This window comes from Opisthocomus hoazin, chromosome 32 (assembly GCF_030867145.1).
Source record: "Opisthocomus hoazin isolate bOpiHoa1 chromosome 32, bOpiHoa1.hap1, whole genome shotgun sequence".
Lineage (NCBI taxonomy): Eukaryota > Metazoa > Chordata > Aves > Opisthocomiformes > Opisthocomidae > Opisthocomus > Opisthocomus hoazin.
The window spans coordinates 2,873,837-2,892,712 of NC_134445.1; the positions used below are offsets into that span (position 1 = coordinate 2,873,837).

General features: G+C 69.0%; 2 protein-coding genes across 2 annotated transcripts; one reads left to right on the forward strand and one right to left on the reverse strand.

The window, feature by feature from the left end:
* Window positions 1-493: 493 nt before the first annotated feature.
* On the reverse strand, window positions 494-2,072 carry GTSF1 (gametocyte specific factor 1). The gene is made up of 5 exons (XM_075445650.1): window positions 1,902-2,072; window positions 1,229-1,355; window positions 1,056-1,145; window positions 888-963; window positions 494-766 (listed from the first exon to the last, which is right to left on the reverse strand). Exons 1-5 carry the CDS (start codon window positions 1,992-1,994, stop codon window positions 616-618), a joined length of 537 nt encoding a protein of 178 aa, XP_075301765.1. The 5' UTR covers window positions 1,995-2,072; the 3' UTR covers window positions 494-615.
* Window positions 2,073-2,910: 838 nt separating this feature from the next.
* NCKAP1L (NCK associated protein 1 like) lies at window positions 2,911-18,300 on the forward strand. Its single transcript, XM_075445648.1, has 31 exons — window positions 2,911-3,542; window positions 3,768-3,878; window positions 4,143-4,235; window positions 4,347-4,403; window positions 4,488-4,630; window positions 4,715-4,805; window positions 4,894-5,031; window positions 5,113-5,161; window positions 6,428-6,584; window positions 7,419-7,475; window positions 7,776-7,872; window positions 8,631-8,740; window positions 8,872-9,004; window positions 9,116-9,197; window positions 9,481-9,539; window positions 9,744-9,889; window positions 10,236-10,368; window positions 10,576-10,695; window positions 11,639-11,778; window positions 11,934-12,065; window positions 12,176-12,394; window positions 12,499-12,629; window positions 12,729-12,826; window positions 14,395-14,488; window positions 14,618-14,700; window positions 14,816-14,896; window positions 15,096-15,189; window positions 16,185-16,301; window positions 16,566-16,675; window positions 16,764-16,853; window positions 18,049-18,300. Exons 1-31 carry the CDS (start codon window positions 3,441-3,443, stop codon window positions 18,172-18,174), a joined length of 3,393 nt encoding a protein of 1,130 aa, XP_075301763.1. The 5' UTR covers window positions 2,911-3,440; the 3' UTR covers window positions 18,175-18,300.
* The last annotated feature ends 576 nt before the right edge of the window (window positions 18,301-18,876 follow it).

The window sequence follows — 18,876 nt, forward strand, 5'->3', positions numbered from 1 at the left end:
TCCCCTGGGTCCCCACCCCTGGGGTGGCCCGGTCCCCAGCTCACATCGTCCCCTGGGTCCCCATTCCCAGGGTGGCCCTGTCCCCTGGGTCCCCATCCCTGGGGTGGCCCTGTGCCCTGGGTCCCCATCCCTGGGGTGGCCCTGTCCCCAGCTCACACCATCCCCTGGGTCCCCATCCCTGGGGTGGCCCCGTCCCCAGCTCACATCATCCCCTGGGTCCCCATTGCCGCGGTGGCCCTGTCCCCTGGGTCCCCATTCGCAGGGTGGCCCTGTGCCCTGGGTCCCCATCCCTGGGGTGGCCCCGTCCCCAGCTCACACCGTCCCCTGGGTCCCCATCCCTTGGGTGGCCCCGTCCCCAGCTCACACCGTCCCCTGGGTCCCCATTGCCGGGGTGGCCCCAGCACCCACCCCGTGGGGGTGGCCCGGTCCCCAGCCCGCAGGGTCCCTTCGTCCCCGCCAGCCGACGGGACACGGCAGACGCACGCAGGCAGCGTTATTTGTGACAAACGTTTAAAATCCGCGGGTACGACCCGTAACGGGCGTTTAAAATCGGCGGGCACGATTCCGCCCCGCAGCAGCCATCGACGGGGCCCTGCCCCCCCCGGGACCCCCATCCTAGGGGAGGAACTGGCGCCGCCTCGGTCTTGCCACCACCGTCCACGGTTCCTCCCGCGGTTCCTCGCCCGCCTGCCACTGCGCATCCGCGGCAGGGGGTTCCGCAGCTCCCCCGCCTCGCCTCGAGCTTGTGGATTCTGCTGGGGCAGAGCTGGGGGGGGGGGCAAGACAGGCCCGGGGGGGGTCGGTGTGGGCAGCACCCTGGGGGACACCCCCCCCCCCTAAATGGGGGTACCCAGGGAGGGGATGTCCCCAGCCCTGCGGGCTCCTACTTGTCACAGGGGAGGAGCAGATCATTCCTGTTGACGCTGAGGATGAACGGCAGGGGCTCCTCCATGTCCTCCACCTCTGCAAAGAGCGACGAGGTGGGGACGTGCCAGCCTCGGGGCGACGCGGCGAGGAGGGTGGGGAGCGCTGCTTGGCACCCCGGGGACACTCACCGGCCTCCCAGTCCTCCTGGCACGGGGGACCCTGCCAGAGCGCGGGGACCTCCGGTTGCTTCATCTTGTTGCCGAGGGACGCGTCCTTCTCTGCGGGGACAGAGGGGACAAGTTGTAGAGCGAGCCCAGCCGAGCGTGGCCGGTGGGTGGGGGTGGTGGGGGGCACCCTGTACCGTGGGAGAGGCTGAGCTGGCGCTTGCTGGGGCAGGAGGCGACGTGGCTCTGCAGCTGGGCCTGGGGCACCCTGTGGCTGGCGTTGAAGGGGCAGACGGCCAGCGTGCGGGCCACCCGCGGGTTGTTCTGGGGGGGGGGAGGTGGGGGGCGACGAGAGGGGAGAGGCGCTGGGTTGGCGGGGAGCCTCTGCCTCGGGGCTGCCCGGCCCCCGGCCCCCGCAGGCCTCGGCCCCAGCAGACGCCAGACCCCCAAAGGCCCCAACCTCAGCCCCCAGTAGGCCCCAAACTCGGCTCCCAGCAGGCCCCAGGCCCCTCTAGGCCACAACCCTGGCCCCCAGCAGGCCCCCACCTCACTCCCCAGCAGACGCCAGGCTCCTGTAGGCCCCAGCCTCAGCCCCCAGTAAGCCCCAATCTCGCTCCCCAGCAGACCCCAGGCCCAGCCCTCAGCAGACCCCAACCCCCTGCAGACCCCAACCTCGGTCCCCAGCAGACCCCAGCCCCCTGCAGACCCCAACCTCCGTCCCCAGCAGACCCCAGGCCCGGCCCTCAGCAGACTCCAGGCCCGCGTAGGCCCCATCTCCGGCCCCCAGTAGGCCCCGACCCCTCGTAGGCCCCGACCCCGGCCCCCAGTAGGCCCCGGCCCGCAGCAGACGCCAGCCCCGGCCCCGCTCACCTGCTGGCACTTGACGAGGTGGTAGGGCAGCCGGCAGGCCCGGATCAGGTGGCTTTTGTCGTAGGGACACGGGACGAGCGCTCCGGGATCCATGGTGGGGCCCCCTCTGCCCGGCGCAACCGACTCCCAACGGGCCCCGCGCGCGCGCCGCGGCGCCACGGCAACGGGGGCCGGGCCGGGCCAGGCCGCCACGGGGCGCCCGCGGCGCGGCTGGGTGGGCCCGGGCAGGGGCCGGTGGGCCCCAGGCCGTGCTGTATAGGCCCAGGCAGTGTTATGTGGGCCCCAGGCCGTGCTATATGGGCCTAGGCCGTGTTATGTGCGCCCTGATGGTGCTATATGGGCCCCAGGCCATGCTATATAGGCCCAGGCAAAGTTATATGGGCCCCGGGCCGTGCTATATGGGTCCAGGCTGTGTTATGTGGGCCTAGGCCGTGTTATATGGGCCCCAGGCCGTGCTATATAGGCCCAGACCATGTTATGTGGGCCCAGGTGATGCTATATGGGCCCTGACGGTGCTATATGGGCCCCAGGCTGTGTTATGTGGGCCCCAGGTGGTGTTCTGTGGGCCCCAGGCAGTGTTATATAGGTCCCAGGGCCATGCTATATGGGCCCAGGTGGTGTTATATGGGCTCCTGGTGCTGCTGTGTGAGCCCAGGCAGTGCTACCTGTGCCCCAGGAGACGCTATACGAGGCCAGGCAATGTTATATTTGCCCTGGGCTGTGCGATAAGGGCCCCAGGTGGTGATATATGGGCCCAGGCAATGTTATATGGGCCATGGGTGGTGCTATATGAGCCCTGGGCAGTGCTGCATGGGCCCAGGTGATGTTATATGGACCGTGGACCATGCTATATGAGCCCTGAGCAGTGCTGTGTGGGCCCAGGTGATGTTATATGGACCGTGGGCCATGCTATATGAGCCCTGGGCAGTGCTGTGTGGGCCTAGGCAGCGTTATATGGGCTCTGAGCAGCGTTATATGGGTTGAGGGAGTGGTATATGGGGCTGGGCGGTGGTATATGGGCCTGGATGGTCTTATACGGACCGTGGGTGCCGTTATAGGGCCTCACACAGTGCTGTATGGGCCTGGTTGCTGTTAGATGGGTCATGGTTGGTGTTGTAGGGCCTTGGGTGCTGCCGTAGGGCCCTGGCTGCTGCTGTATGGCCCTGGCCAGCGTTACGTGGCTGTGGGCAGCGTCACGCGGTGATGGCTGGCACTATAGGGTCCTGGCCAGTATAGCATGGCTGGGACTGGTGCTGGGTGGCTGTAGCCAGCGGTGTCACCGGGCCACAGCCGGTGTCACCGGGCCACAACCGGCGTGGCACGGCCACGGCCGGACCTCCGTGGCAGCGGTGTCACGCAGCCATGGCATCAGGCACTGGCGGTGTCACGGGGTGGTGGCGGTGATGTCACGTGGCGGTGGCCCCAGCTTGGGGCCCAGCCCAGGAAGCCGGGGAAGGGGAAGTTGGGTGCTGGGGCCGTGGGACCGATCAGGGGCCGTGGGGGACACGGGGTGACCCCCACCCCCGGCACGTCGCCACCATGTCACTGCCCTCTGTCTACCAGAACAAGTTCGCCGAGAAGCTGACGATCCTCAACGACCGGGGACGGGGGGTCCTCATCCGCATCTACAACATCAAGAAGGTGGGTGCGGGGTGGGGCCCAGATGCCTGGGTCCCCTCGGGGGGGGAAGGTTGGGCTGCAGGACACCGGGGTACCCCACCCCATCTGTTGGGGAAGAGCCTGGGTCCTGGGTCGTGAAGAAACAGGGGGTGGGGGGATTGCTGGGGGATGGGGGGGTCTGATGGGGGGGCTGAGCCCAGGAGGGGGTGCTGGGGGGGGGTTCTGATGCTGGGGGGGTCCCCGCAGACCTGCTCCGACCCCAAGACGCGGCCGCCCTTCCTCGGCGAGAAGGCCATGGAGCCCTCCATCAAGTTCATCAACAAGAAGTTTCCTCACCTGGACGTGCGGAGCAGCACGGTGAGGCACCGGGGCATCCCCTCTGTCCCCCCCACCCCGGGTCAGCCCTACGGGGGTGTCCCCTCTGCCCCCCGCCCTGTGTCACCCCATCCCCAGTGTCCTCACCAGCCCCACCCTGGGTTGTCCCATTGTCCAGTGTCCACACTGTCCACCGTGTGTCACCTCGCTTTGTGTCACCACCACCTGGCTTCCCCTCCGTCCCCCTCCCTCGGGCCCCCTGCCCTGTGTCACCTGACCCTGAGTGTCCCCTCTGTCCCTTTGCAGCAACACCTGGGGCCGGTGCACAAGGACAAGGGGGACATCGCCCGGGTGCTGGCACCCTTTTACCACTCCTTCCTGGACGTCCTGGAGTTCAGGGTGAGCTGGAGCGCGCGGTGGGGGGCAGAGCGGGGTTTGGGGGGGCAGTGCCATCATTTCAGACCGTGAGGGGGGACAGCAGTGACACGGCCCCTGTCCCCTCCCTGCTAGGACCACGTCTACGAGCTGCTGAACACCATTGATGCCAGCCAGTGCTTCTTTGACATCGTGAGTGGGGCACGGGGGGTCCTGGAGGGGTACTTTGGGGGTGCCACGGCCGTGCCCACGCTCTCACGGCTGTCCCCTCCCCAGCACGTCAACTACGACTTCACCAAGAGCTACCTGGACCTGGTTGTCACCTACGTGTCCCTCGTCCTGCTGCTGGCCCGCACCGAGGACCGCCGGGTGCTCATCGGCATGTACCACTGCGCCCACGAGATGAGCCACGGCACCAGGTGGGTCGGGCTGTCCCCACGGACTGTCCCCACTGCGGCTGGCCCCGAGGACTGTCCCCAACCCCCGTGCCACCGTCCTCGCAGTGACCCCAGCTTCGCCCGCCTGGGACAGATGGTGCTGGAATACGACCACCCCCTCAAGAAGCTGACGGAGGAATTTGGGCCCCACACCAAGGTGGGACGGGGCTCCCCGCAGCCAGCGGGGTCACATCCTGCCCCAATCCATCCCACGCCCTCCCCGTGATGTCCCCCCTGTGCCCCAGTCTGTCACCAGTGCCCTCCTGTCCCTCCATTTCCTCTTCGCCCGGAGGAACCAAGGGGCCGAGCAGTGGCGCAGCGACCAGCTCCTCAGCCTGCTCAGCACCTCCGGCACCATGCTCAGCCCCGCCAGCTCCGACACCGTGAGTGCCACCGCGCCACGGGGACCGGGCCAGGCTGCGGGAGGGCTGAGGACGGTGACGCGGTGACACCTGTGTCCCCAGATGGCCTGCGAGTACCTGTCCCTGGAGGTGATGGAGCGCTGGATCCTCAGTGAGTCCTTGGGGTGCCCGCGGGTCCCCAGCCCCACGCAGGCTCAGGGTCCTCAGCCCCACATGGGCTCCGGGTCCCCAACCGCACGTGGGCTCTGGGTCCCCAGCCCCACGCAGGCTCCAGGTCCCCAGCCCCACGCGGGCTCCGGGTCCCCAGCCCCGCATGGGCTCCGGGTCCCCAGTCCCACGCTGGCTCCGGGTCCCCAGCCCCACGCTGGCTCCGGGTCCCCAGTCCCACGCTGGCTCCGGGTCCCCAGCCCCACGCTGGCTCCGGGTCCCCAGTCCCACGCTGGCTCCGGGTCCCCAGCCCCACATGGGCTCCGGGTCCCCAGCCCCACGCAGGCTCCAGGTCCCCAGCCCCACGCGGGCTCCGGGTCCCCAGCCCCACACGGGCTCCGGGTCCCCAGCCCCACGCAGGCTCCAGGTCCCCAGCCCCATGCAGGCTCCGGGTCCCCAGCCCCGCATGGGCTCTGGGTCCCCAGTCCCACGCTGGCTCCGGGTCCCCAGCCCCATGCAGGCTCCGGGTCCCCAACCGCACGTGGGCTCCGGGTCCCCAGCCCCACGCAGGCTCTGGGTCCCCAGTCCCACGCTGGCTCAGGGTCCCCAGCCCCACACAGGCTCCGGGTCCCCAGCCCCATGCAGGCTCCAGGTCCCCAGCCCCACACGGGCTCCGGTTCCCCAGCTGCACGCAGGTTCTGGGTCCCCAGCCCCACGCAGGCTCAGGGTCCCCAGCCCCGCACGGGCTCCGGGTCCCCAGCTCCACGGTGGCTCCGGGTCCCCAGCCCCGCATGGGTTCCGGGTCCCCAGTCCCATGCAGGCTCCGGGTCCCCAGCCCCACGCAGGCTCCGGGTCCCCAGCCCCGCACGGGCTCCGGGTCCCCAGCCCCACGCAGGCTCCGGGTCCCCAGCCCCACGCTGGCTCCGGGTCCCCAGCCCCACGCAGGCTCTGGTTCCCAAGCCCCACACGGGCTCCGGGTCCCCAGCCCCACGCAGGCTCCGGTTCCCAAGCCCCACACGGGCTCCGGGTCCCCAGCCCCACGCGGGCTCCGGGTCCCCAGCCCCACGCAGGCTCCGGTTCCCCAACTGCACAGAGGTTCCGGGTCCCCAGCCCCACGCAGGCTCAGGGTCCCCAACCCCACGCAGGCTCAGGGTCCCCAGCCCCACACGGGCTCCGGGTCCCCAGCCCCACTCGGGCACCCGGTTTTGGGCTGTCCCGGTGCCCGCTGCGGTGCCGACAGCCCCTGCCCGCCTGACGGCTGTGCCCGCAGTGGGGTTCCTGGTGTGCCCGGCGGCGCTGAGCTCGTCCCCGCAGTGCCTGGAGTTGTGGCGGCTGGCGCTGCAGGGCTCGCTCTTCGTCACCCTCCTCCGCGACGAAGCCCTCCAGGTCCACAAGGTCACCGAGGAGCTGCTCGGCAGCCTCAAAGGGTATCGGCCGTGCCAGCGCCGGGGCCGTGGAGGGTGCCAGGGGGGTGGCGTGGGGCTGGGGGGCTCTGCCAGGATCTTTGCTGGGTGCTGGGACACTTCACAGGGTGCTGGGGGGTTGTGTTGGGTGCCAGGGGTGGGGGGCTCTGCCAGCAGTTCTGCTGGGTGCCAGGAGACTTCGCAGGGTGCTGGGGGGTTGTGATGGGTGCCAGGGGTGGGGGGCTCTGCCAGCAGTTCTGCTGGGTGCCAGGAGACTTCGCAGGGTGCTGAGGGGTTGTGATGGGTGCCAGGGGTGGGGGGCTCTGCCAGCAGTTCTGCTGGGTGACTTTGAAGGGTGCTGGGGGTTTGTGTCGGGTGCCAGGGGTAGGGGGCTCTGCCAGCAGCTCTGCTGGGTGCTGGGACACTTCACAGGGTGCTGGGGGGTTGTGATGGGTGCCAGGGGTGGGGGGCTCTGCCAGCAGTTCTGCTGGGTGCCAGGAGACTTCGCAGGGTGCTGAGGGGTTGTGATGGGTGCCAGGGGTGGGGGGCTCTGCCAGAAGTCTCTGGGTGCCAGGAGACTTCGCAGGGTGCTGGGGGGTTGTGTTGGGTGCCGGGGGTGGGGGGCTCTGCCAGCAGTTCTGCTGGGTGCTGCGAGACTTCATAGGGTGCTGAGGGGTTGTGTTGGGTGCCGGGGGTGGGGGGCTCTGCCAGCAGCTCTGCTGGGTGCCGGGGGACCTCACAGGGTGCCAGGGGGTTGCGCTGGGTGCCGGGGGCTGTGCGGGGGGCTCTGTGGGGTGCTGTGCCGGGTGCTGTGCCGGGTGCTGTGCCTGGCGCTGCCCGGCCGTGGCTCTCTCGCAGGTACGGGAAGCGGGTGGCTGATCTCAAGGAGTGCAAGGAACACGCCGTGTCTCACAGGTTGGGGACCCGACGGGGGGACAGCGGGGCTGGGGAGGGTCCCGGGGGTCCTGGGGAGCTGGGAGGTCCCAGGAGGTCCCAAAGGGTTGGAGGGTCCTGGGGGTGCCATGACTCTCAGAGAGCTGGGGGGGTCCCAGGGAACCCTGGGTGGGGACTGAGGTGCCTCGACTGGGTCCACACCGGCCCCGTGCCACCACCCCCACCATTGCCACGTGGTGCCTGCGCTGTCCCCACTGGGTGAGTGGGGTGGCTGGGGGGGGGTGGTTGGATGGCCCTGACCCCCACCCTGACCCCCTGCAGCGGGTCCCTGCACCGGGGCCGGCGGGCGTACCTGCGCGGGGCCGTGCGGGAGCTGGAGGCTCTGCTGGAGGACCAGCCCGGGCTGCTGGGCCCCAAGGTGGGTGCGCGGGGAACGGGACATTGGGAGCCAGGGGTGCAGGGGTTGGGGGGCACGGGGTGTGTGGGTGCAGGGTGTGGGGTGCAGGGGGTGCGTGGGTGCAGGGTTTGGGGTGCAGGGGGTGCATGGGTGCAGGGTTTGGGATGCATGGGTGCAGGGTTTGGGGTGCAGGGTTTGGGATGCATGTGTGCAGGGGATGCGTGGGTGCAGGGTTTGGGGTGCAAGGGGTGCATAGGTGCAGGGTATGGGGTGCATGGGTGCAGGGTTTGGGGTGCAGGGTTTGGGGTGCAGGGTTGCAGGGTTTGGGGTGCATGGGTGCAGGGTTTGGGATGCATGGGATGTATAGGTGCAGAGTATGGGGTGCATGGGTGCAGGGTTTGGGATGCATGGGATGTATAGGTGCAGAGTATGGGGTGCATGGGTGCAGGGTTTGGGATGCATGTGTGCAGGGGATGCGTGGGTGCAGGGTTTGGGGTGCAGGGTTTGGGATGCAGGGGGTGCATGCGTGCTGGGTATGCGGTGCAGAGGGTGCGTGGGTGCAGGGTTTGGGGTGCAGGGGGTGCGTGGGGCTGGGTGCCGGGGCTCTGCATGTGCCTGGGGGTGTGAAGTGGGTGCTGGTGGGGTCAGTGGGGGGGTTACTGCCGCTGCCAGCCCGGTGCCGTGTGGTGACAGTGCCCAGGGCCTTCAGTGCCAACCCAGCAGCAGTGCCTGGGGGCAGCAGCCCTTGCCTGGTGCCCTCTGACCCACGCTCTGCCCAGGCCCTCTTCGTCTTCATGGCGCTCTCCTTCTGCCGGGACGAGGTCAGCTGGCTGGCGCGGCACGCCGAGCACGTCACCAAGACCAAGACGCCCGAGGACTTCGCTGACAGGTAGGCACGGGCACCGGTACCGGGCAGGGGGGGGGATCCGTGCCCATGGGGGTGGTCTCGTGGTGGGGCAACGCCGCGGTGCCGTGGGCGGTTCGGCGGGCACGGGCGCTGACCGGCGGCTCCGGCGGCAGCCACGTCGCGGAGCTGCTCTTTCTCATGGAGCAGCTGCGGAGCCTGGTACGGCGGCAGGTCGGGGTGCTGCAACGCTACCACGTCCAGTACCTGGCCCGCTTCGACGCCCTGGTCCTCAGCGACGTCATCCAGGTACCGCGGGGCGCGGGCAGGGGCTGGGCTGTCCCCCCTCTTGGGGCTGTCCCTGTCACCCGTGCCCTATCCTGGCTGGCCCTCATCCTGTCCCTATCCCTGGCCCCGCAGAACCTCTCCGTGTGCCCTGAGGAGGAGTCCATCATCCTGTCGTCCTTCGTCAGCTCCCTCTCGGCTCTCTCTGTCAAGGGAGGTACGGACCGTGTGCCCCCCGGCGTGTCCCTGCCACTGCCCGGGGACCGGTGTCCCCGCTGCCCCGGGAGCCCTGCAGCAGCCCTGGACCATGCTGGGCACCCAGGCCTGGGCCTGTGGGACAATGGGGAGGTGGCAGCTCCCGGGGGTCCCGTGGGGGTGGGCACTGCCACCCCGGACTGGCACCCACCAGACTGGCACCCCCAGGACCAGTACCCCCCGATTAGCACCCCCAGACTGATCCTCCTCTCCACACGTCTCCCCGCGTTCCCGTTTCCCCGCAGCTGACGACAAGGAGCAGTTTGATTTCACCCCGCTCCGCCTGGACTGGTTCCGGCTGCAGGTGCTGTCCCTGTCCCTGTCCCTGTCCCAATCCTTCTCCCCGTCCTTGTCCCTGTCCCTCTCCTTGTCCCAGCCCCCCTCCCAATCTCTGTCCTTGTTCCTGTCCCTGTGCCAATCCCCTTCCTCTCTCCCCATCCCCTTCCTTATTGCTGTCCCCATCCCTGTCCTTGTCCTCGTCCTCTTCCCCTGCCCGCTGTCCCCCCAGGCCTACACCAGCGTGGCCAAGGCCTCGCTGCCGCTGGGCTCCAACCCCGACGTGGGGCGCGTCATGAACCTCATCGTCTTCCACACCAAACTGCTCGACTCCCTGGAGGAGCTGCTGGCCGAGGCCTCTGACCTCTCCGACCTGTGGTGAGCGCAGGCACCCGCTCTGCCTCGGTTTCCCCGCAGTCATGGGGGGTCACCCCGGCTGGGGGTCTTCAAGCCACGTCCTGCACCCCAGCACGCGTGGAAAGGTGCCCACATGTGCCGGGAGATGGGTGCGGGAAGGGATGGAGGTGGCCATGGGGGACATCTCACCCCATGGGAGATGTTGGGTAAGGTTAGGTGACACACACATGGACACGGGGACAGGGACAGGATGCATCTGGCACGGGAAAAGGGTGTCCAGAAAGACAAATCCCCTCTCCTGCCCTCCCTGCCCCCTTCTTCTGCCCCTCTGCCCCCTTCTTCTGCCCCTCTGCCCCCAATCCTGCAGTTTCTACCCTCGCCCCGTGGAGAAGATGTTTCTGGCGACAATGGAGGAGCCGTCGATGCTGCGCTACAGCATCGCCTTCCCCCTGCTCTGCAGCCACTTCTCCCGCTGCGTCCACCCCATGTGCCCGGAGGAGGTGGGTCCTGCTGCCCGGGGAGCCACGGGGGCCACGGGCACTGGGGCTGGCTGCTGCCCGGCCGGCGGTGGAGGGGCTGGACCAGGAACATGTGGGTAGGGGACAATGGCAGCCCCGTGGCTTCGGGGCAGCTGGTGGCATCACGCAGACGTGGCCGTGACCCACGTGCCAGGTGCTGTGATGGTGCCGTGGCTTTTCCCCTCGCAGTATCCCCACCTGAAGGCCATAGCGCTGGGGCTGTGCAACAAGTTCCTGGAGGAGATGGCCCGGCAGGCCAGCACCTGCGTCATGGATGCCTGCGCTGAGCAGCACAACCTGAGCGAGCAGGTGAGGGTCATGTCTCCAGGGCCTCTGAGGTCTCTGTGGCCTTTGGGGTCTCCGTGACCTTCAGGATCTCTGTGGTCTTTGGGGTTTCCAGGGCCTCTGAGGTCTCCAGGGCCTCTGAGGTCTCCATCACCTTCAGGATCTCTGTAGCCTGTGGTGTCTTGATGGCTTCTGTGGCCTCCAGGGTCTCTGTGGCCTTTGTGGCTTCCAGGGTCTCCAGAGCCTCTGAGGTCTCCATGACCTTTGAGGTCTCCATCACCATCAGGATCTCTGTAGCCTCTGGTGTCTTGATGGCTTCTGTGGCCTCCAGGGTCTCTGTGGCCTTTGTGGCTTCCAGGGTCTCCAGAGCCTCCGAGGTCTCCATGACCTTTGAGGTCTCCATCACCATCAGGATCTCTGTAGCCTGTGGTGTCTTGATGGCTTCTGTGGCCTCCAGGGTCTCTGTGGCCTTTGTGGCTTCCAGATTCTCCAGGGTCTCTGAGGTCTCCATGACCTTTGAGGTCTCCATCACCATCAGGATCTCTGTAGCCTTTGGTGTCTTCATGTCTTCTGTGGCCTTCAGGGTCTCTGTGGCCTTTGTGGCTTCCAGGGTCTCCAGGGTCTCTGAGGTCTCCATGACCTTTGAGGTCTCCATCACCTTCAGGATCTATGTAGCCTTTGATGTCTTTATGGCTTCTGTGGCCTCTGGGGTCTCTGTAGCCTTTGGTGTCTCAGTGGCCTTTGGGCTATCCTGGTCTCCGTGGCCTCTTTGTTCCCTGGGACCTCCATGGCCTCCTTGGCCTCCATGTTCTCCCAAGCCTCGGGACAGCAGAGGCCATGGTGGGGAATACCTGGCAGGGTGTCCCTCCAGTTCAGCCTTGGGGATGGTGACCTCTGGTCCTGGAGGCCCTGGATGGGGTGTCCTCGGTGCCACGGCTCGTGGTAACCCGCTGCCCGTGGCCGGCAGCTGCTGCCCAAGCACTGCGCCTCCACCGTCAGCAAAGCCCGCAACAAGAAGACCCTGAAGCTGCCGGCCAAGAAGGGGGAGCCCGAGCGGGACAAGCCGGGGGCCGAGAGCCAGAGGAAGGACCGGACCCTGACCACCAAGTGAGAGCCACGCGGGGCTGGCGAGGGTGGCCAGGGGGCTGGCAGGGTGCGGTGGCCACCAGACGTCGGGTGTGCCACGGGGGCATGGCGTGACCGTGGGGTTGTCCCCCACGGGGTCACGGTGTGGCTAACGTCCCCTGTCCCCCCCACCCCAGCATGGACAAGCTGCACCTGACGCTGGCCGAGCTGTCCCTGAGCCTCAACCACGTGCCCAACTTCACCGTCTTCGAGCACACGGTGACACCGGCCGAGTACCTCAGCTGCCACCTGGAGACACGCTTCACCAAGTAGGGACCGCGCCGGGGACGTGGGACACGGCAAGGGCGGGCTGTGGGTGCCGCCGGGGAGGGGGCCACTCGGCCACCGCTCTCCGGACACCCCTCTCCCGTCCCCGCAGAGCCATCGTGGCCATGGCGGGCTACAGCCAGGCCACGCAGGAGGTGGCCAGGCCCTCGGAGGTGCTGGTGGGACTGAGCGCCTACGTGACCTTCATCCAGTCGCTGGGACAATTCGTGGGCTTGGACACGGGACGCGTCATCTGCGGCGTCCTCCTGCAGCAGACGCAGCCCCGCGACGCCGCCGGCGAGCAGACGCTCACCACCATCTACACCAACTGGTGGGTGCCACGCCGGGACCGGCACCCTCCGTCCCTGGCGGGAGGTGGGTGGCCGTGCCACGGGTCGTGGCTCCGCGGCGGTGGCAGCGGCTCGGTGTCCGCAGGTACCTGGAGGCCCTGCTGCGGCAGGCCAGCGCGGGGGCCATCGTCCTGGCCCCTGCCCTGCAGGCTTTCGCCACGGTGCCCCGCGAGGGCCAGCCCCACTTCAGCGCCGCCGAGTTCTCCGACGTCTCGGGTGAGGGGACCCGCGGGGACGCTACGGGGCGGGGGGGAGCGTCACCTCGCCGACCCCGCTGATGTCCCCGTCCTTGTCTCCCCCCCCGCCTGCTCGCAGAGATGCGGGCGCTGGCCGAGCTCATCGGGCCCTACGGCATGAAGTTCCTCAGCGACAACCTCATGTGGCACGTGGGCTCCCAGGTCACCGAGCTGAAGGTGGGGCTGGGGGACCCAGACTGGGACTGGGGGGACTGGGACCAGGGTCGGGCTACTGGGACCAGGGTTGGGCTGCTGGGACCAGGCTTGGGCTACTGGGACCAGGGTCAGGCTACTGGGACCAGGGTTGGGCTACTGGGACCAGGGTCGGGTTACTAGGACCAGGGTCGGGCTACTGGGACCAGGCTTGGGCTACTGGGACCTGGGTCGGGTTACTGGGACCAGGCTTGGGCTACTGGGAACAGGGTCGGGCTACTGGGACCAGGGTCAGGCTCTGGGACCTGGGTCGGGCTCCTGGGACCAGGGTCGGGCTACTGGGACCAGTGTTGGGTTACTGGGACCAGGGTCGGGCTACTGGGACCAGGGTTGGGTTACTGGGACCAGGGTCGGGCTACTGGGACCAGAGTCGGGCTACTGGGACCTGGGTCTGGCTACTGGGTCCAGGGTTGGGCTACTGGGACCAGGGTTGGGCTACTGGGACCAGGGTCGGGCTACTGGGACCAGGGTCGGGCTACTGGGACCAGGGTTGGGCTACTGGGACCAGAATCGGGCTCTGGGACCTGGGTCGGGCTACTGGGACCAGGGTCGGGCTCCTGGGACCAGGGTCGGGCTACTGGGACCTGGGTCGGGCTACTGGGTCCAGGGTTGGGCTACTGGGACCAGTGTTGGGTTACTGGGACCAGGGTCGGGCTACTGGGACCAGGCTTGGGCTACTGGGACCTAGGTCAGGCTACTGGGACCAGGGTCGGGCTACTGGGACCAGGGTTGGGTTACTGGGACCAGGGTCGGGCTACTGGGACCAGTGTCGGGTTACTGGGACCAGTGTTGGGTTACTGGGACCAGGGTCGGGCTACTGGGACCAGGCTTGGGCTACTGGGACCAGGGTCGGGCTACTGGGACCAGGGTCGGGCTCTGGGACCTGGGTCAGGCTACTGGGACCAGGGTCGGGCTACTGGGACCAGGGTCGGGTTACTGAGACCAGGGTCGGGCTACTGGGACCAGAGTCGGGCTACTGGGACCTGGGTCTGGCTACTGGGTCCAGGGTCGGGTTACTGGGACCAGGCTTGGGCTGCTGGGACCAGGGTCGGGCTACTGGGACCTGGGTCAGGCTGCTGGGACCAGGGTCGGGCTACTGGGACCAGGGTCGGGCTCCTGGGACCTGAGTCGGGCTACTGGGACCAGGGTGGGGCTACTGGGACCAGGGTCGGGCTACTGGGACCAGGGTTGGGTTACTGGGACCAGGCTTAGGCTACTGGGACCAGGGTCGGGCTACTGGGACCAGGGTCGGGCTACTGGGACCAGGCTTGGGCTGCTGGGACCAGGGTCGGGCTACTGGGACCAGGGTCGGGCTACTGGGACCAGGGTGGGGCTACTGGGACCAGAGTCGGGCTACTGGGACCAGGTTCTGGAGCACGGTGTGACCGGGCAGGCAGGGCCAGGCCACCCCGGGCCCCATCCCAGCCCCCCTGGACTTGCTGGCTGGCGTGGCGGGGGGGCAGGGGGTCTGGGGGGTGCCCCCCCCCCTCCCCGGCCTGTCCCCCAGTGCCACGAGCCCCCCGTCCCCGCAGAAACTGGTCAACGAGAACATGGACACGCTGGTCCAGCTGCGCTCCAGCTCCTGCAAGCCCGAGCAGATGGCGGCTCTGCTGCCCCGGCTGACCTGTGAGTCTGGGGGGGTGGGGGGCACCGGGGACATGGGGGGGGGATCCTGGGGCCGGCACACACGTGTGTATGCACAGACATGCGTGTGCACGCACATACGTGTCCCCGCTGACCGCTCTTCTCCCGCAGCGGCCGAAAACGTCCTGAAGCGCATGACCATCATCGGGGAGATCCTGAGCTTCCGCGCCATGGCCCAGCAGGGCCTGCGGGAGGTGGGTGCCCCCCACCCCACGGGCCCCCCACCCCATGGGACCCCCACCCACAGGCCCCACAGCCTGTTGGGGGGGGTCAGCAGGAGCACCACGAGCACCCACCTTCTCCCTGCAGGTCTTCTCCCACCACTGCCCCTTCCTGATGGGCCCCATCGAGCGTCTGACGGACGTTGTCACCCCCGACACCGACATCCAGGTGGGCGCAGAGGGGGGGGGACGGGGACAGGGTGGCACCTCCGAGCGCTCGGGACCGCTGTCCCCGAGCAGGGCTGGTCGCTGCCGTCCTGTCCCCGCTGCGTTGGGTGGCACCGCGTGGCATCGCGTGGCACCGCGTGGCGTTGCATGGTCCCCCGTGTCCCCAACCCTGATCCTGCGCGTCCCCGTCCCCCCCCCAGGTCACCCTGAGCATCTTCGAGCTGGCTTCAGCCGCGGGCATCCCTTGTGAGATCGACCCCGCGCTGGTGAACGTCCTCGCTGGCAGCAAGACGGGTACCACGGGGGGCTGTCCCCGAGATCCGTGACCCTGCCACCGACCCCCAGGACCCTGCCACGGACCCCCAGAACCGCTCACCTTCCCCCCCCCCCCATGCCACCTCACTGTCCCTGAGATCCGTGACCCTGCCACGGACCCCCAGCGCCCCTCACCTTCCCCCCCCCCCCGTGCCACCTCGCTGTCCCCGAGATCTGTGACCCTGCCACGGACCCCCAGGACCCTGCCATGGACCCCCAGCGCCGCTCACCTTCCCCCAGCCCGTGCCACCTCGCTGTCCCCGAGATCTGTGACCCTGCCACAGACCCCCAAGACCCTGCCACGGACCCCCAGCACCGCTCACCTTCCCCCCCCCGTGCCACCTCGCTGTCCCCGAGATCTGTGACCCTGCCACAGACCCCCAAGACCCTGCCACGGACCCCCAGCACCGCTCACCTTCCCCCCACCCTGTGCCACCTCGCTGTCCCCGAGATCTGTGACCCTTCCACGGACCCCCAGGACCCTGCCATGGACCCCCAGAACCGCTCACCTTCCCCCCCCCCCCGTGCCACCTCGCTGTCCCCGAGATCTGTGACCCTGCCACGGACCCCCAGGACCCTGCCACGGACACCCAGCACTGCTCACCTTCCCCCCCCCCCCGTGCCAGCTTGCTGTCCCCAAGATCCGTGACCCTGCCACGGACCCCCAAGACCCTGCCACAGACCCCTAGCACCGCTCACCTTCCCCCAGCCCGTGCCACCTTGCTGTCCCCGAGATCCGTGACCCTGCCACGGACCCCCAGGACCCTGCCACGGACCCCCAGGACCCTGCCACGGACCCCCAGTGCCGCTCACCTTCCCCCCCCCCCCCCCCGTGCCACCTCACTGTCCCCGAGATCCATGACCCTGCCACGGACCCCCAGCGCCGCTCACCTTCCCCCACCCCATGCCACCTCCCTGGGTCCCCCGGGGTCCCCTCTTGGCCCCCCGTTCAGTGTCACCTCCCTCGCTGGCAGACGGCTCGTCCCCGGAGGAGGAGTACAAGGTGGCCTGCCTGCTCCTGGTCTTCGTGGCCGTGTCCCTGCCCCTGCTGGCCTCCGACCCGGCCTCCGTCTACAACACCGAGATGGACGGTGAGGCTTGGCCGCGGCCCCGGCAGCTTTGTCCCCGTGTCCCCGTCACCCCGGTGTCACACCTTGTGTGTGCTGGGACCCCCAAAGTCATCGGTGCCCCAGAACCACAGCGGAGGGTCTGTGGGGACGGCAGGACCCCGGGACTGGGAGGGCTGGTGGCCCATAACTGCACCAAGGGAGGTGGGCACGGCAGAGACCCTGTGCTGTCCCCAACCTGCTGCTGTCCCCAACCTGCCGCTGTCCCCAACCTGCCGCTGTCCCCAGGCTACAACAACAACATCCACTGCCTGGCCAAGGCCATCATCCACGTCTCGGCCGCCCTCTTCACCGTCCACAACAAGAACATCGAGACCCACCTCAAGGAGTTCCTGCTGGTGAGAGCGCCCGGGGGCCGCGGGTGGGGGGTGGGCACCCTCCCGGGGTGGGCACCGTGCCCAGCGCTGAGCAGGATCCGTCCCGCAGCTCGCCTCCGTCAGCCTCCTGCAGCTGGGCCAGGAGACGGACAAGCTGCGTGCCCGGAACCGCGACTCCATCTCCCTGCTGATGCAGCTGGTGAGCGACGGCAGGGCCTCGGGGTGCCCCTGGGTGGGCTGTGGGTGCTCCTGGGTGGGCTGCGGGGTGGTCCTGGGTGGGCACATCCCATCTCCGCATCTCTGCTGGGCTCCAGCTCTGCCCAGGCTGCTCCAGCCCCCAGACCGCAGCCAGCACTGGGTGCTCAGGTTGGGTCTGGGGCCTCGGGGTGCTCCTGGGTGGGCTGCAGGTACTCCTGGGTGGGCTGTGGGGTACTCCTGGGTGGGCTGTGGGTGCCCCTGGGTGGGCTGCAGGGTGCTCCTGGGTGGGCACGTCCCATCTCTGCCGGGCTCCAGCTCTGCCCAGGCTGCTCCAGCCCCAGACCACAGCCAGCACTGGGTGCTCAGGTTGGGTCTGGGGCCTCATGATGCCCCTGGGTGGGCTGCGGGTGGCCCTGGGTGGGCAGTGGGTGCTCCTGGGTGGGCTGTGGGTGCCCCTGGGTGGTCTGCAGATACTCCTAGGTGGGCTGTGCGTGCCCCTGGGTGGGCTGCAGGTACTCCTGGGTGGGCTATGGGTGCCCCTGGGTGGGCTGCAGGTACTCCTGGTGGGCTATGGGTGCCCCTGGGTGGGCTGCAGGTACTCCTGGGTGGGCTGCAGGGTGCTCCTGGGTGGGCACGTCCCATCTCTGCCGGGCTCCAGCTCTGCCCAGGCTGCTGCAGCCCCAGACCACAGCCAGCACTGGGTGCTCAGGTTGGGTCTGGGGCCTCGGGATGCCCCTGGGTGGGCTGCGGGGTGCTCCTGGGTGGGCCGTGGGTGCTCCTGGGTGGGCTGCAGGGTGCTCCTGGGTGGGCAGGTCCCATCTCCGCGTCTCTGCCGGGCTCCAGCTCTGCCCAGGCTGCGCCAGCCCCCAGCCCGCAGCCGGCACTGGGTGCTCAGCCCTCGCCCAGCTCTGGGTGGGTCTGGGGGGGCCGGATCCGGCTCCGAGCCCCCCGGGGAGCGGCTGGGCCGGCCGAGCCGGGGGTGGGGGGGGGATTGGTATTCAGGGAGCGCTCGCCCTCGCTGCAAAGCAATTTAAATGCAAATATTTCAATCTGGAGCTGGGGAACGGGAGCCATCCAGGGAGGGAGCCCCCAGCGCTGCCGGAGAGGGGCTGGGGGCCGGCTCCCCTACCAGGCACCGGGGGGAAACTGAGGCAGGGGGGGGGTGCTGAGGGCCGCGGGCGTCCCCTCGCCCTCAGGTCGTGGCCGAGTCGTCCTTCCTGACGGTGGACATGCTGGAGACCTGCTTCCCCTACGTCCTGCTCCGCAACGCCTACCGGGAGGTGTGCCGGGAGAACCTCCTCAGCAGGGCCCCCCCGCACTGAGCCCGGCTCCCACCCCAGGCCGGGACCCCCCGCGTCCTCCCTCGACCGCCCGATGCCACCGCGGTGTCCCCAGCTGTCCCCATCCCCAGCCATCGCCGCCTTCACTAAAACCGCTTTGCCCCTCGACGCCCGCGTCCGACTCGCGGCGGGGGGGCACCCGGGGAAGATTTGGGGCCGGCTCTGCCCCAGCACCCCGGGGTGGGCACCCAGCCCCCCGCGTCTCCGGTGGAAACGACCCCTGCGGGTCTCCCGTGGGGGTCTGGGGGAGTCTGGGGGTGCTGGGGGGGGGCTGGACACAGCGGGGCTGGAGCTGCTGGCAGGATTTACCGGCTTTAACTGAAGCCGGCGCTGATCCCGGCCGGCCTCGTGCCTCAGTTTCCCTTCGCCCGCCCGGCCGGGGGTGTCTCCAGGCAGGTTCCCCCCCCCCCCTGCTTCCCGTTCCCCCCCCTCCGGGTGTTTCTTTTTCTCCCGTGCAGCATCTTGGGGGGGAAAATGAACGGGGCCAAGGGAAGAGGCGGCGTGGCGGCCGTCGCCATTCCGCTCACGCCCGCTGCTCCGGGCTGAGTCACCGGCCGTGCCGGGCGGGAAGGACGGCGGCCGCCGTGACCGCCAGCCCCCCCCCCCCAGAGAGCCCCCACCGAGAGACCCCCCCCCAGCTGAGACCCCCCCTTGGCAGGGCCCGCTGGCAGCGGAGCTGGCGGA